We start from the raw sequence: 16020 nt of genomic DNA, 5'->3' as shown, positions 1-16020 counted from the left end.
ATGGTGATATTGCCGATCACCCGGCTTCTATAGCGCATGCGCTAGGACTCTGTCAGTATTAGATATTGCCTATATCAGTTCACTAAGGTCCCATATGCTGTCTCTAAGTATCTTTGACTTAGCTAGGTGCTGCCTTTGATTTTGGGGCTCTTGTGTTTTGGACATATGTCCGACTTCCATATAGCTACAGCCATCCACTGGGTCATTTTATTGCTTATAATAACAGTGTATTTATGAGTTCACATATAGTTGAATATTTGCTTTATTTGTATTAAATATTTATTTTTATATATATTTGGTTTAATTTTTTATATTTTTTATTTTATATTTTATATTTTTATTTTTTATTATTGATTATCAATTCATGCTGGTGGTACCTTCACTCCTTAGTGATATAACCTTAATATTAATAATGGTGATAATTCGGATTAAAAATAATTTATATTTAAGCCACACCTCGTGTCCCTTGGATCTGTTGAGCTATTGGAATGTCGTCCATATGTACATCTATGTGTATTTTATTTTGAATACTGTGACAGGACCAGGGGGAAAGTGGTGGAAGGAGTCTACATTTCACCTAGGTTCCTGTCCTATACGTTCTAAAAAGCAGCCAGGGAATTGACAGCAAGGAAAACTAGGTTTTCTCTTTGCAAGGGTTTTGTTAAAAACTTGGTTAGAAGGGCCTGGCTGCTTGGAGCAGGGAGAGTTGGGTGGGTCCCTGCTCCAATTAGCCACTCCAGGTATTCAGTGTAACTGTGGCTAATCACCTTGCAACCTGAGTGTGCTATAAAAGGGCAAACAGCTCACTAGCTGATCTCTCTGCTCCTGGGAAGAACCCTTATGTGTGAGTAAAAACAACAGTGTGTTTTGTTGATGGAGCTGGGCACAAGGCTCAGTTTCATGTAGTTAGGGACTACTACCTGTCTAGAAGTAGTGGCCAGACGGCCAGGTATTTCATTTGTTTTGAACTGTTTTGTTTAATTCTTTTTCTGCAAAAATCAATAAAACTGGCTGAGGCCAGTTGCACCATACTTGCTTGGACTGGACTGTGTTTTATGTGCCTATAGCGCCCGTCTATCCCAGGAGACGGCGGTCCCGTGAGCTAATCCCGCTACATATGGTGGAGGCTGCGCTGGCACAAAAATCCAGCAAGTTTTATGTCCTGGGTTAAGTCTGCTGTTCTGAAAAAAAACAAACAGTGCAGATATGGAGGAAGTGCTGAAACAGCTGATCCAGGCTAACATACAGCTCCAAAAGGCGAATGCTAACCAGCAGGAAACCAATCGGTTGTTCATGGAGACTACGCAAGCTGGTTTCAGAGAACAGCAATCGCTTAATAAAAGTCTGGTGGAGCAGATAGCGGTGCTGGCTGAAAGGCCCCATGTCCAGGAGGAATCCATCTCTGTGGGGAGGAGAGTGCAAGCTTCCCTTCAAAAAATGGTAGCAGGGGATGATGTGGAGACCTACCTCACCATTTTTGAAAGAGCCGCTGAAAGAGAGAAACTCCCAGCCGAACAGTGGGTAGACACCATTGCTCCTTTCCTGAGTGGGGAGCCACAGAAAGCCTACTATGATTTGAGTGAGCAGGATGCCAGACAGTACCCAAAACTGAAAGCAGAAATTCTCGCTCGCTTGGGTGTAACATCTGCGGTCAGAGCCCAGCGAGTGCACAACTGGACTTTCCAATTGGATAAACCAGCGAGGTCGCAAATGTATGATCTTTTTCACCTGGCTAAAAAATGGCTACAGCCAGAGGTATCTACAGCCACTCAGGTGGTGGAAAGAGTGGTCCTGGACCGGTTTGTTTGTGCTCTACCAGTTCGGATACAGCGCTGTGTGGGACAAGCGGACCCCAGGGATGTGGATCAGCTCGTCGCCCTAGTGGAGCGGTATCTGAACACCGAGGAGTATCTCCAAGACCTCTCTCCTACTTGGCCGGCCCCAGGGAGCCAGAAGTCTACTGATCGCGGTAAGACTGTTCCTAATCTAAAGGGGGCGAGGGAGGGCCGTAAAGTAGGAACTGAGACCGACCTATTAGCCAGACCTCTTAAGCCAGTTAGCCCTAGACAGCCTTGGGCGTTCAAAAACATTGTTTGCTGGCGATGTCAAGGACTGGGCCACGTGGCTGCCAACTGTCCTTTGGCTGAGCCTATGGAGTGTGACAGTGGGCGGAGGAGGTCATTGTTTGCGGGACCTGCCTACTCTGCCTTGCCGACCCCAGATATGGAGCGACAAACTTGCAGCTTGGTGATTGAAGGACACTCAGTTCAAGCTCTGTTGGACTCTGGTAGTCTAGTGACTCTTGTGCATGGCAGCCTGGTGGACACTAGGAAGCTGCAAAAGAGACAGATGGGGGTCATCTGCATACATGGGGATACAAAAGAGTACCCCACTGCTATAGTCTCTTTTGAAACCCCGTGCGGGAAAGTAACCCATGAAGTGGGGGTTGTAAACAGTCTGTTGCATACTGTCATTGTGGGGTGTGATTTTCCTCTGTTTTGGAAAATGTGGAATATGCTTGATAAGTGTTTAAGTGGGTCTGCTCTAGATCCCATTCCCCTGGCTGAGACTGAAAATGTGCAAACAGTAGGGGTGACCCAGAGTGAAACCGAGAATTTTCCCTTAGCAGTGCTTGCAGGTGATACTGATGATGTCCCGGAAATTGGTCTCCCTGACTTGCCAGTCTCCAATGATAACTTTGGGACAGCTCAACTCAGGGACCCAACATTAACCCACGCATGGCAAAGTGTGAAAGTAGTCAATGGGGTACCTCAAGATACTGGGGTAGAGAAAATATTTCCCCATTTTTCTATAGAGAATGAACTCTTATATAGAGTTGATGAGCAAAATGGGCAGGTTGTGGAGCAACTTGTGGTCCCAAAATCGCATCGCCAAAAGGTGATGGATCTAGCCCATTCACATGTGCTAGGAGGGCACTTGGCCTATGAAAAAACCAAAGACCGGATTTTGCAGAGGTTTTATTGGCCCGGGGTACATAAAGAGATAAAAGAATACTGTGATTCATGCCCAGAGTGTCAATTACACAACCCGGTAGCGACCTTTAGGAGTCCGTTAGTACCACTCCCGATTATTGAAACTCCCTTTGAGAGGATTGCAATGGATTTGGTGGGACCTCTTGTTAAGTCTGCCAGAGGTCACCAATACATTTTGGTTGTCCTTGATTATGCTACCCGCTATCCTGAAGCAATACCTCTAAGGAAAACCTCTGCAAAAGTGATAGCCAAGGAGTTGTTCCAGATGTTTACTAGAGTGGGCATACCTAAAGAAGTACTCACTGACCAGGGGACGCCCTTTATGTCAAAGGTTACAAAAGAGTTGTGTAAACTGTTGAAAATAACTCACTTGCGTACCTCAGTTTATCATCCCCAAACGGATGGATTAGTTGAAAGGTTCAACAAAACCTTAAAAGGGATGCTCAGAAAAGTGGTGGCACAGGATGGGAAAGACTGGGATTGTCTTTTACCATATCTTATGTTTTCTGTACGGGAGGTGCCTCAAGCATCTACCGGATTTTCTCCGTTCGAGCTAGTGTATGGTCGGCACCCTCGGGGTCTTTTGGATATTGCCAAAGAGACCTGGGAGAGTGAGGCTACACCCTACAAAAGTGTGATTGAACACTTGTCCCAAATGCAGGAAAGGATTGGAAAAGTAATGCCCATTGTAAAAGAACACTTGCTGCAGGCCCAGGAGAGTCAGTCCCGGGTTTACAACAGGTCGGCTAAAGTAAGAAACTTCAACCCTGGGGATAGGGTATTAATCCTTGTCCCCACAGTAGAAAGTAAATTTTTGGCCAAATGGCAAGGACCTTATGAAATAGTTGAGAAGGTCGGAGAGGTGAATTACCGGGTTCACCAACCAGGTAGACGTAAGCCCTACCAAATTTATCATGTGAACCTAATCAAACCCTGGAAGGACCGAGAGGTGTTAGCAGCTTACAGCAGTGGGAAAAAGGAATGTAGCTTTGAGATACCAGAGGTAAAAATTGCAGACACTTTGTCAGGATCTCAAACCCAAGAGGCAAAGGAGTTTGTAATAAAAAATAAAGATGTATTTTCTGAGCTACCTGGTCGAACAGATATAATTGAACATGATATTGTAACCGAACCAGGGGTCAGAGTCAACCAAAAGCCTTATAGAATACCTGAGGCTAGACGTAAAGCTGTCTCCCAAGAAGTCCAAACAATGCTTCAGTTAGGGGTTATAGAGGAGTCCCATAGTGACTGGTCTAGTCCTATAGTCTTGGTTCCCAAACCTGATGGCACCATACGTTTCTGTAATGACTTCAGGAAACTGAACACTGTCGCAAAGTTTGATGCTTACCCAATGCCTCGAGTGGATGAGCTGATTGATAGGCTTGGTAATGCTAGGTTCTTTACCACATTAGATCTTACAAAAGGTTACTGGCAAGTACCGTTGACTGAGGGGGCCAAAGAAAAAACTGCTTTTAGTGTCCCTGATGGCCATTTTCAGTATGTAGTCCTTCCCTTTGGTTTGCATGGGGCCCCGGCCACATTTCAGAGGATGATGGACAAAATTTTAAGACCACATCGTAGATACGCAGCTGCCTATTTAGATGATGTGATAATCCATAGCACGGATTGGGAAAGTCATCTACCCAGGGTAGAAGCCGTCCTGAATTCTATTAGGGAAGCAGGGTTAACAGCGAATCCAAAAAAATGTGCCATTGGGCAAGAAGAGGCAAAGTACTTGGGGTACATGATTGGGCGAGGAGTTATAAAACCTCAAATAAACAAAGTGGAAGCCATCCAGAGCTGGCCAAGGCCTTTGAACAAAAAACAAGTCAGAGCATTCCTAGGTTTAACTGGTTATTATAGGCGTTTTATTGAAAATTTTGCCAGCATTGCGAGCCCTTTAACAGACCTTACAAAAGGGAAGGATTCAACCATGGTCAAATGGACCACGGAAGCGGAACAGGCCTTTCAGAACCTGAAGCAGGCTCTATGTGCCCACCCAGTGTTAGTCACACCAGATTTTAAAAAGGAGTTCATTGTGCAAACAGATGCCTCGGATGTTGGTATAGGGGCTGTGTTGTCGCAAGTAAGGGCTGGGGAAGAGCATCCTGTAGTATACCTGAGTAAAAAGTTAAATGAACATGAAAAGAAATACTCCATTGTAGAAAAGGAGTGTTTGGCAGTTAAGTGGGCCATAGAAGCTCTCAGGTATTATTTGGTAGGGAGAACATTCAAACTGGTAACTGACCATGCCCCCCTTAAATGGATGTGCCAAAACCGTGAGAAAAACAGGCGAGTGACCCGATGGTTCATGTCTCTTCAAGATTATAGTTTTACAGTTGAACATAGGCCCGGGCGTCAGCTTGGAAACGCAGATGCCCTGTCCAGGATGTACTGTTTAAGGGCACAGAGTGTTCCTACCCCAAGGTCGAAACAGGGGGGGAGGATATGTGACAGGACCAGGGGGAAAGTGGTGGAAGGAGTCTACATTTCACCTAGGTTCCTGTCCTATACGTTCTAAAAAGCAGCCAGGGAATTGACAGCAAGGAAAACTAGGTTTTCTCTTTGCAAGGGTTTTGTTAAAAACTTGGTTAGAAGGGCCTGGCTGCTTGGAGCAGGGAGAGTTGGGTGGGTCCCTGCTCCAATTAGCCACTCCAGGTATTCAGTGTAACTGTGGCTAATCACCTTGCAACCTGAGTGTGCTATAAAAGGGCAAACAGCTCACTAGCTGATCTCTCTGCTCCTGGGAAGAACCCTTATGTGTGAGTAAAAACAACAGTGTGTTTTGTTGATGGAGCTGGGCACAAGGCTCAGTTTCATGTAGTTAGGGACTACTACCTGTCTAGAAGTAGTGGCCAGACGGCCAGGTATTTCATTTGTTTTGAACTGTTTTGTTTAATTCTTTTTCTGCAAAAGTCAATAAAACTGGCTGAGGCCAGTTGCACCATACTTGCTTGGACTGGACTGTGTTTTATGTGCCTATAGCGCCCGTCTATCCCAGGAGACGGCGGTCCCGTGAGCTAATCCCGCTACAATACTTATAATCTCATCATTAATGCTTTATTTTCTTGGTTTTATTTAATTTCTGTATTTATTTCAGAGGTGCATTGGTTCTCATTTTTCACCTGCTAGTTAGCATATATGTGGTTCTCCTTCGTCTGGATACATTTTTATTTTATATTTATTTTTATTTTTATTTTTTCCAAAGGTAAGTTTTTATTTTTTATTATTTTAATTTTATTTTATTTATTTCAGAGGTATATTGTTTGTCACCAACTGGTTATCATATGTCTGTTCCTCCTTGGTCAGGACAGATCTTTATTTTATATTTATTTCAAAGGTACTTTAGTTACCATATTGTCCCCTACTAATTGATATGTATATGATTCTCCTTATCCAAGGTACATATATTATTAGAACTATTTCTTATTCATCTTACTATATTCCTGGTTTATGGTTGACTATGCTGCCCCATTTTACTACAGCAGTACACCATAAACCAGGAATATAGTAAGATGAATAAGAAATAGTTCTAATAATATATGTACCTTGGATAAGGAGAATCATATACATATCAATTAGTAGGGGACCATATGGTAACTAAAGTACCTTTGAAATAAATATAAAATAAAGATCTGTCCTGACCAAGGAGGAACAGACATATGATAACCAGTTGGTGACAAACAATATACCTCTGAAATAAATAAAATAAAATTAAAATAATAAAAAATAAAAACTTACCTTTGGAAAAAATAAAAATAAAAATAAATATAAAATAAAAATGTATCCAGACGAAGGAGAACCACATATATGCTAACTAGCAGGTGAAAAATGAGAACCAATGCACCTCTGAAATAAATACAGAAATTAAATAAAACCAAGAAAATAAAGCATTAATGATGAGATTATAAGTATTCAAAATAAAATACACATAGATGTACATATGGACGACATTCCAATAGCTCAACAGATCCAAGGGACACGAGGTGTGGCTTAAATATAAATTATTTTTAATCCGAATTATCACCATTATTAATATTAAGGTTATATCACTAAGGAGTGAAGGTACCACCAGCATGAATTGATAATCAATAATAAAAAATAAAAATATAAAATAAAAAATAAAAAATATAAAAAATTAAACCAAATATATATAAAAATAAATATTTAATACAAATAAAGCAAATATTCAACTATATGTGAACTCATAAATACACTGTTATTATAAGCAATAAAATGACCCAGTGGATGGCTGTAGCTATATGGAAGTCGGACATATGTCCAAAACACAAGAGCCCCAAAATCAAAGGCAGCACCTAGCTAAGTCAAAGATACTTAGAGACAGCATATGGGACCTTAGTGAACTGATATAGGCAATATCTAATACTGACAGAGTCCTAGCGCATGCGCTATAGAAGCCGGGTGATCGGCAATATCACCATTACGAGATGCAGTGAAGGGACAGATCGGATACATCAGACGGAACCTAAGGGTTTTGACACGCGTAACAGGCATCCCGCGCATGCGCAACAGTAGTCTGATGGATCAGCACTATCATTAAATAGGCGCAGTATAACTCGCAAATAAAATATAAATCTAAGACATCTGAAGGGTGCAGATGAGCGACATACCGGGCAGTCACGGGGAGAGCAAGCGCCATCAATATTAGGAGAGTGCGGAAACATAAGATCCTGTAAATCCACGGACCAAGTGCCCAGACATGCGCAGAAAATGGCAGTGCCGACCGCAGTTACTAAGTGTCAGCGCAATAGAAGCAGCGCAGATCAATGCCCATTGGAAGTTGAGACAGTGGGAGGAGACAGTACTGAGCCTCAACTGTTAGATACACAGTGATAGGCCAGCAGAACTAGGTTAGAACAACAGAGGCACCGATTGGTTTAAGAACTATGACACACGGAGGGAGGTTTCAAAAGGTTGGCTCCGCCCCCAACACACTAGTCACTGCTCATACCCCTGAAGACGCCAAAGCTGTTGGCGAAACATGTCGGGGAGCAGATAGTGTTATTAGGGTGGTTTTAAGCAGCGGATGCTTAGCCAAATTAGGTCTGGTTGATATAGCCACAAGAGTGAACCCACAGGAGGGGACAAAATCGCTAGGGACTAGTGCACTGTGAAAGCAACAATGTGCACTAACTTCATGCAGTTGATAATCAAACAGAGATCGCAATAGCCAAGAGGGGAAAGTGCCCCCTAGTGGATACACCTAACAATCAGACCCCGAGCGACAGTTTAATACATAAGGCAGGCAGAGCTGATAATTTTAAATTAAGATGTTCTAATTGTTTATAAAAATAACTAATAAATGTTAAGTTTTACATTTAGTAACACGTGTCAATCAAGGGACATTAATGGTCTTCTGACCAATTGTAAATAAAAAGTATTGCAGCTCAGTCCCATCCACTTCCATCCAGTTCAGCTGCAATACAGACACAACCCATGGGAAATGGTGGCGCTGATTTTGTAGGATAGAAGCCATGTTTTTTGAATCCTTGATTAAAACCTTTAAATCTGACACAATTTTTTTTTTATGCAAATGCAAGTGCGGATGCGGTGCGATTTTCACGCATGGTTGCTAGGAGATGATCGGGATGGGGACCCGATCATTATTATTTATAATACAGAATGCTTAGTAAAATAGGGATGGAGGGGTTAAAAATAATAATAATAATTTAACTCCCCACATCCACATCCGCGCAGCCCAGCATCTCTTCTGTCTTCTTCTTTGACCAGGAGGAAAAGGACCTTTGGTGACGTCACTGCGCTCATCACATGGTCCGTCACATGATCCATCACCATGGTGATGGACCATGTGATGAGCGCAGTGACGTCACCACAGGTCCTTTTCCTCCTGGTCAAAGAAGACAGAAGAGAAGCCGGGCTGCACAAAAATGTGGATGAGGAGAGTTAAATTATTTTAGTATTTTTTTTTAACCCCTCCATCGCTATTTTACTAAGCATTCTGTATTAATAATGCTATTATTTTCCCTTATAACCATGTTATAAGGGAAAATAATAAAAAATTTACACTACACCTAACCCAAACACGAACTTCTGTTTTGGCTCACAATAACTGATGGAAATTGCTGAGCCAAAACAGGGAGTGCGTCAAAACCACAGAACAGATTTAGATCTTTCAATTATAAAACCCAGTAGGGAATTGCAGAGGAGTGTGGATAAAATACCCCCAAGCCAGTTCATGTGTCAATGAATAATAATTGCATATAGTTACCGCTGCATATATAATACACCTAGGTACATCCAAAAGGGGATAAAACACATAAATATGCCACAGGCATGTGCAACTTGAACCTGTGCAAAAACGGGAGACCAATTGGCAATTAGCATAAAGAATGTGTGAGGTACCACTGACACCTGGCAGGGCCGTCCCTCCAGCCAGGTTGGTCATCTGTTATTTATTCATGCTTGTTATCGCTGCTTATGTGTTAGTACCAGGTGTCAGTGGTACCTCACACATTCTTTATGCTAATTGCCAATTGGTCTCCCGTTTTTGCACAGGTTCAAGTTGCACATGCCTGTGGCATATTTATGTGTTTTATCCCCTTTTGGATGTTCCTTGGTGTATCATATATGCAGAGGTAACTATATGCAATTATTATTCATTGACACATGAACTGGCTTGGGGGTATTTTATCCACACTCCTCTGCAATTTCCTACTGGGTTTTATTAATATTTGTTCAATAAAGATTTACATGGTCATATCCGCGGGTTTGGTTTTGCTTTTGTAGGAGGTTTACGGTCAGTTACCGTGCGGTGTATATAATAGCTGGTTACAGCTACTGTTGGTATATAATCTTTCAATTATACCTTATCTTTGCGTAGGCTTCACTACGGGTTTTGGCTCACAATAACCGATGGAGATAACTGACCACATAAATGAAGTGTGAACTTGGCTTTAGTTGCAAATTGCCCAGTCTGGCAAAGTGAGATGGTCTTCAGCCAGTTCCTTATGAAGTGCGGTGACGGTAGCATCCTACCAGCCATTGGTGATGTAGTAGCACGGTGCATAATGACCAAACTGGGCAAGGTTCGGGTTATGTAAGAATTCCGTTATGGATTCCGCTACCACGGACCATAACTTATGATTAACTATTAGATAACCCAAACCTTGTACGTCAAACTCGAAAACACAAGTTCTCTCATCCCAAGTTATCATTATCTGATCGGTGTGGATCCACAATTTGTGCATGAGCCCTTATGCGGTGTGATCCTGTGAGAGGAGCGGAGGTCAGGATTGGACCTCTCACTGACACACGCTGCGAGCTACTCGCATTGAACTCACTTGTCTGGCCTTACACATTATTATGTAGTATATAGTAATGGCCAAGAAGTAAACTGTCATTTAGCTGTGGCCCAACGGTACAGCTGGCTTCATGCGACCATGCCCACCCACAACAGCCACATTATTTTACTGCAAAACTATATGGCCGTTAGTTGCCACCACTTAGCGGCAAGATGCAAGCAATTGCATTGCTTTGGACTGTAGGTGTGGTTTGGTAATCAAAATCAATTAGTGGTTTGCGGTAAACACCAGCTCCAGCTATTAGTTGAAAGTCTATAGGAAATATGAAAGGAGGGGGAGACAAGCATTTTTTGCCTAGTGGCTCTTCATTTCTAATTTGTGGCATATTTTGTGTCTCTGGCATCTTTTGTGTCTCTCTTCTCTAAAGATTACTAAATAAAAATGCCAAAAAAATGTTGCACTAACTCGTAACTGTACAAATTTCTATGCACTGAGCTCCCCCTAGTGGTGGCTGTAGGCAGTCAGTTTTGTTATATGGTATCTGAAGGGAAGCCGTGAATTAGAGTTGTACAGGAGAAGGTTTACCTATTTGTGCCAGTTAAAGAGTTTTTCCAAGATTTTGATACTGATGACCTATCCTCAGGTTAACATAATAAATAAATAAATAATGGCTGCACACACATATAAGCAGTAAAGCTGAGAAATGGGGATCATTCTAAATTCAAGTGGTACTATACCTACATATGTTTGCCTTATGGATGTGCACCCATGATTATGATTATGAATAAGAAGAATATGCCAGTCTAAACTTTCTTGTAATACACTGCTCAAAAAAAATAAAGGGAACACTTAAACAACACAATGTAACTCCAAGTCAATCACACTTCTGTGAAATCAAACTGTCCACTTAGGAAGCAACACTGAGTGACAATCAATTTCACATGCTGCTGTGCAAATGGGATAGACAACAGGTGGAAATTATAGGCAATTAGCAAGACACCCCCAATAAAGGAGTGGTTCTGCAGGTGGTGACCACAGACCACTTCTCAGTTCCTATGCTTCCTGGCTGATGTTTTGGTCACTTTTGAATGCTGGCGGTGCTTTCACTCTAGTGGTAGCATGAGACAGAGTCTACAACCCACACAAGTGGCTCAGGTAGTGCAGCTTATCCAGGATGGCACATCAATGTGAGCTGTGGCAAGAAAGTTTGCTGTGTCTGTCAGCGTAGTGTCCAGAGCATGGAGGCGCTACCAGGAGACAGGCCAGTACATCAGGAGACGTGGAGGAGGCCGTAGGAGGGCAACAACCCAGCAGAAGGACCGCTACCTCCGCCTTTGTGCAAGGAGGAACAGGAGGAGCACTGCCAGAGCCCTGCAAAATGACCTCCAGCAGGCCACAAATGTGCATGTGTCTGCTCAAACGGTCAGAAACAGACTCCATGAGGGTGATATGAGGGCCCGACGTCCACAGGTGGGGGTTGTGCTTACAGCCCAACACCGTGCAGGACGTTTGGCATTTGCCAGAGAACACCAAGATTGGCAAATTCGCCACTGGCGCCTTGTGCTCTTCACAGATGAAAGCAGGTTCACACTGAGCACATGTGGCAGACGTGACAGAGTCTGGAGACGCCGTGGAGAACGTTCTGCTGCCTGCAACATCTTCCAGCATGACCGGTTTGGCATTGGGTCAGTAATGGTGTGGGGTGGCATTTCTTTGGAGGGCCGCACAGCCCTCCATGTGCTCGCCAGAGGTAGCCTGACTGCCATTAGGTACCGAGATGAGATCCTCAGACCCCTTGTGAGACCATATGTCAGTGCGGTTGGCCCTGGGTTCCTCCTAATGCAAGACAATGCTAGACCTCATGTGGCTGGAGTGTGTCAGCAGTTCCTGCAAGACGAAGGCATTGATGGTATGGACTGGCCCGCCCGTTCCCCAGACCTGAATCCAATTGAGCACATCTGGGACATGTCTCTCTCTATCAACCAACGTCACGTTGCACCACAGACTGTCCAGGAGTTGGCAGATGCTTTAGTCCAGGTCTGGGAGGAGATCCCTCAGGAGACTGTCCGCCACCTCATCAGGAGCATGCACAGGCGTTGTAGGGAGGTCATACAGGCACGTGGAGGCCACACACACTACTGAGCCTCATTTTGACTTGTTTTAAGGACATTACATCAAAGTTGGATCAGCCTGTAGTGTGTTTTTCCACTTTAATTTTGAGTGTGACTCCAAATCTAGACCTCCATGGGTTGAAAAATTTGATTTCCATTTTTTAATTTTTGTGTGATTTTGTTGTCAGCACATTCAACTATGTAAAGAACAAAGTATTTCAGAAGAATATTTAATTAATTCAGATCTAGGATGTGTTATTTTTGTGTTCCCTTTATTTTTTTGAGCAGTGTATTTATCTGAGGGTGGCGCCTCTTTTAGACTGAGCACACACCCATCTGCCTGGAGCTTCTGAGCAAAGTACAAATGAAGCTGGTTCATTCACTGCCCTGATAATGTGGACTTGGATAAGTCCAAGAGAGGCGGTATATTAGTGATAGGGACCCGTCCGCGGAAGCCACCTTGACGCGTGGTGGATGGGCCCAACACAAGTTTGATCAAAATGTGCGCAAAGAGCTTCCATTGATTCCAATAGTAGGTATAGTACCACTTGAATTTAGAATGATCCCCATTTCTCAGCTTTACTGCTTATATGTGTGCAGCCATTATTTTTTTATTTATTATGTTTGCCTTATGGATGTGCACCCATGACTATGATTATGAATAAGAATATGCCAGTCTAAACTTTCTTGTAATAACTATCCTCAGGTTAAGTCATCAGTATATGATCCGATCAGCTGTCTGTGAAGGCAGCAGTGCTCACAGTAGCGCCGCTGCCTTCTCTCTGCCTTTCCTAGGCCAGTGTCGACATGTTCATGCGTCACGTGGCCTAGGAGCAGCCTGAGGGCAGGTGATCAGTTAAAAAATCCTGGAAAATCTTTTATGGCCTCATGTACACGAGCGTTCCGTTTTTTGCAGTCCACAAACCGCGGATCCTCAAAAAACGGAAGCCGCCGTGTGCCTTCCGCAATTTGCGGAACGGAACGGGTTGGCCCATTGTAGACATGCCTATTCTTGTCCGCAAAACAGACAAGAATAGGACATGCTATATTTTTTTTGCGGGGACACGGATCGGAGCAACGGATGCGGACAGCACGCGGAGTGCTGTCCGTATCTTTTGCGGCCCCATTGAAGTGAATGGGTCCACACCCGAGCCGCAAAAACGGCGGTTTGGATGTGGACCAAAACAACAGCCGTGTGCATGAGGCCTATGATTGTCAGGATGAGCTCCATCTTTTTTTCTTTTTTTTTACACAGTTGGATTAAAGGGGGTTTTCCAAGACTTACATCCTCTGGATAGGTCACCAATATCTGATCGTTGGAGTCTGACACCCGGGTAGGGTTGTTTCGGGTACTGAATTTTCGATACCCAATTGATACTTTTGCCTGGTATCGACCTCGATACCAGAATTTGCCTTTTTTTCGATACTAGGCTTCGCTATTGCGCAGTCTAGTATCACAGAACAATGAGCGTGCTGATCTAAGTGCGCTCTGTGTTCTCCTCAGCAGCACAGGGGAGAATGAAGCCGTCTCTCCCTCCCCCCTGTGCCGCTGCCACCAATGAAGAGGGCGGGGGGGGCAAACAGCGCCACCAATGAAAGTAAATGTTTAATACAAATCCTGTAATAAATGTTAATTATATTATCTTTGGTGGCGCCACCTCCCCTCAACCCCCCAATATTAAAATAATTGGTGGCGCAGTGCGCCCCCCCCATTGGTGGCAGTGGCCACAGGGTCCCCTCCCCTCCTCCTCATTGGTGGCAGTGGCAGTTCCGATCGGAGCCCCAGCAGTGTAATCCTGGGGCTCCGATCGGTTACCATGGCAGCCAGGACGCTACTAAAGCCCTGGCTGCCATGGTAACCTCCCTGCTGCTGTGTGTACTATGCACAGGGCAGCAGGGACAGTGTGAGCTCCTATTCACCCTGATAGAGCTCTATCAGGCTGAATAGGACAAGGGTTCTAGCCCCTAAGGGGGGGAAATAGTTATTAAATAAAAAGAAAAGAAAATATTAAGTATAAATCACCCCCTTTCCCAATTTTAGATATAAAATATATAAACAATAAATAAATAAACATTTACATATCGCCACGTCTGAAAAGTCCAAACTATTAAAATATTTTGTTAAAAATGTCCTATGTGGTGAGTGCCGTAACAGAAATAAATAAAACTCACCCACTTTTTTTTTGTCACCTTGTCCCCCCAAAAAATAGGATCGGACTGTTCTATTCTGGGCCGGACGTTCCATAAAATGTGTAATGCACGCAGCTTTTCTTGGTGTTTTATGTTTTTCGCGTGGTATCGAGTATCGCAATACTTTTTTATGGTATCGAAACCGAATCAAAATTTTGGTATCGAAACAACCCTACACCCGGGACCTCCGTCGATCAGCTGTTTGAAGACAGTGACGCTTGCAGTAGCCCCGTGGCCTTCTCACAGCTTTCCCTAGGCCAGTGACAACATGTTCATCGGTCACGTGGCCTAGGAGCAGCTCAGTCCCTCCGAAGCACAACTGCTATCCAATGTCCTGGGTGTCGGACCCCCACCGATCAGATACTGATGACCTATCCAGAGGTCATCATCAGTATTAAAATCTCGCTAAATCCTTTTAAGCGAGTGAGGCCCAGGGTGACTTTTTAATTACATTTTTAATTAAAAAGGATTCTGCCTAATGAAACATGATGTCAGAAGTCTGAAGTATTGTGCTTTGCACTCTGCATCGATTGGGAGTGACTGACGTGTACTGGGAAACGGAGCGGGCAGTAGGGGCCCATACTAAGGTTTACTATGGGGTCCTATGAGATTCACGTACACTTCTGGTAGATGACAATGACAGATCGCTGAGACTGATCCCCTCTGCCAGAATCAAAATAGGGGGTCGTGCAACATTTTTATGCCAAAACCAGGAGTCAAAATATTGATAAATGACCACCAATTATTGGTTGGTTTAAATGCAGCCACCAGGGCAGACACTGACCACTCAGAGGTCCCAGCTCCTCTCTCCGCCATGGCTGTATTGGAGTATCACTTTAGGTTTATGTGGTGGTAAGGGTTAATTAGAGTCACGTGTCAGGCTGTACGGCTCCTTATGATCAGCTGTCACAAGGCGGGAAAGTGTCACGAAACATTTCCAGTCAGCCACTTCCACATCCGGAGCCCCCCCTCCGCCCCCTCCCTTCCTTCCTTCTGACGAAGGTGGATGTGTCATTGAGAAAACCCCAGTATGCAATCCCCTGTACAGGGGAGTGTGATGGGCACGGTCCTAATAAACCAATCAGAGCCGTGCTGACGTCCTAGGAGGGGCGGGGCAGAAGCTGCTCGAAGCGTTTATTTACGTGCTTATATAAAACAGGTGGCAGTTATACAGTCATTACATATCATTACATAGCATCGTCTGCGGCATGGCTCCCCCAGCAGCTGAGACGCAGAAGCAGGAGGTGAGGAGGAAGGAGGAGGCGCGGACAGGGTGAGTGCTGATCTCCTATCTAACCCCTTGGGAGGCTGGCCTGCCTGCAGTTACTGATAGAAGCAGGGGACCCCCTTAGTTCTAGGTGCTGATGGTGGTCCTATAAATTTGGGATGGGACATTAGGGTGCCAGCAGTGATACTTGGGGGGATAATCTTTAGAAGCCATAG

The 16020-nt window shown here is 44.1% G+C and overlaps 1 protein-coding gene across 2 annotated transcripts in view; it reads left to right on the top strand.

The window, feature by feature from the left end:
- Positions 1 to 16020, top strand: part of LOC120988968 (purine nucleoside phosphorylase) — a 62171-nt gene that overhangs the window by 28083 nt on the left and 18068 nt on the right. Inside the window, exon 1 of one of the 2 annotated variants that reach the window (XM_040416787.1) lies at positions 15677 to 15850. The exons of the other annotated variant lie outside the window; for it this stretch is intronic. Within the exon in view, the coding sequence (XP_040272721.1) occupies positions 15786 to 15850 (65 nt within the window). The 5' untranslated portion in view covers positions 15677 to 15785. Of the gene's footprint in view, positions 1 to 15676; positions 15851 to 16020 lie in introns of those variants that run through there. 2 annotated transcript variants of the gene reach the window in all.

The sequence above is a fragment of the Bufo bufo genome, chromosome 2, assembly GCF_905171765.1.
Source record: "Bufo bufo chromosome 2, aBufBuf1.1, whole genome shotgun sequence".
In the NCBI taxonomy this organism is placed as follows: domain Eukaryota; kingdom Metazoa; phylum Chordata; class Amphibia; order Anura; family Bufonidae; genus Bufo; species Bufo bufo.
This window is presented reverse-complemented; position numbering and strand designations above follow the sequence as displayed.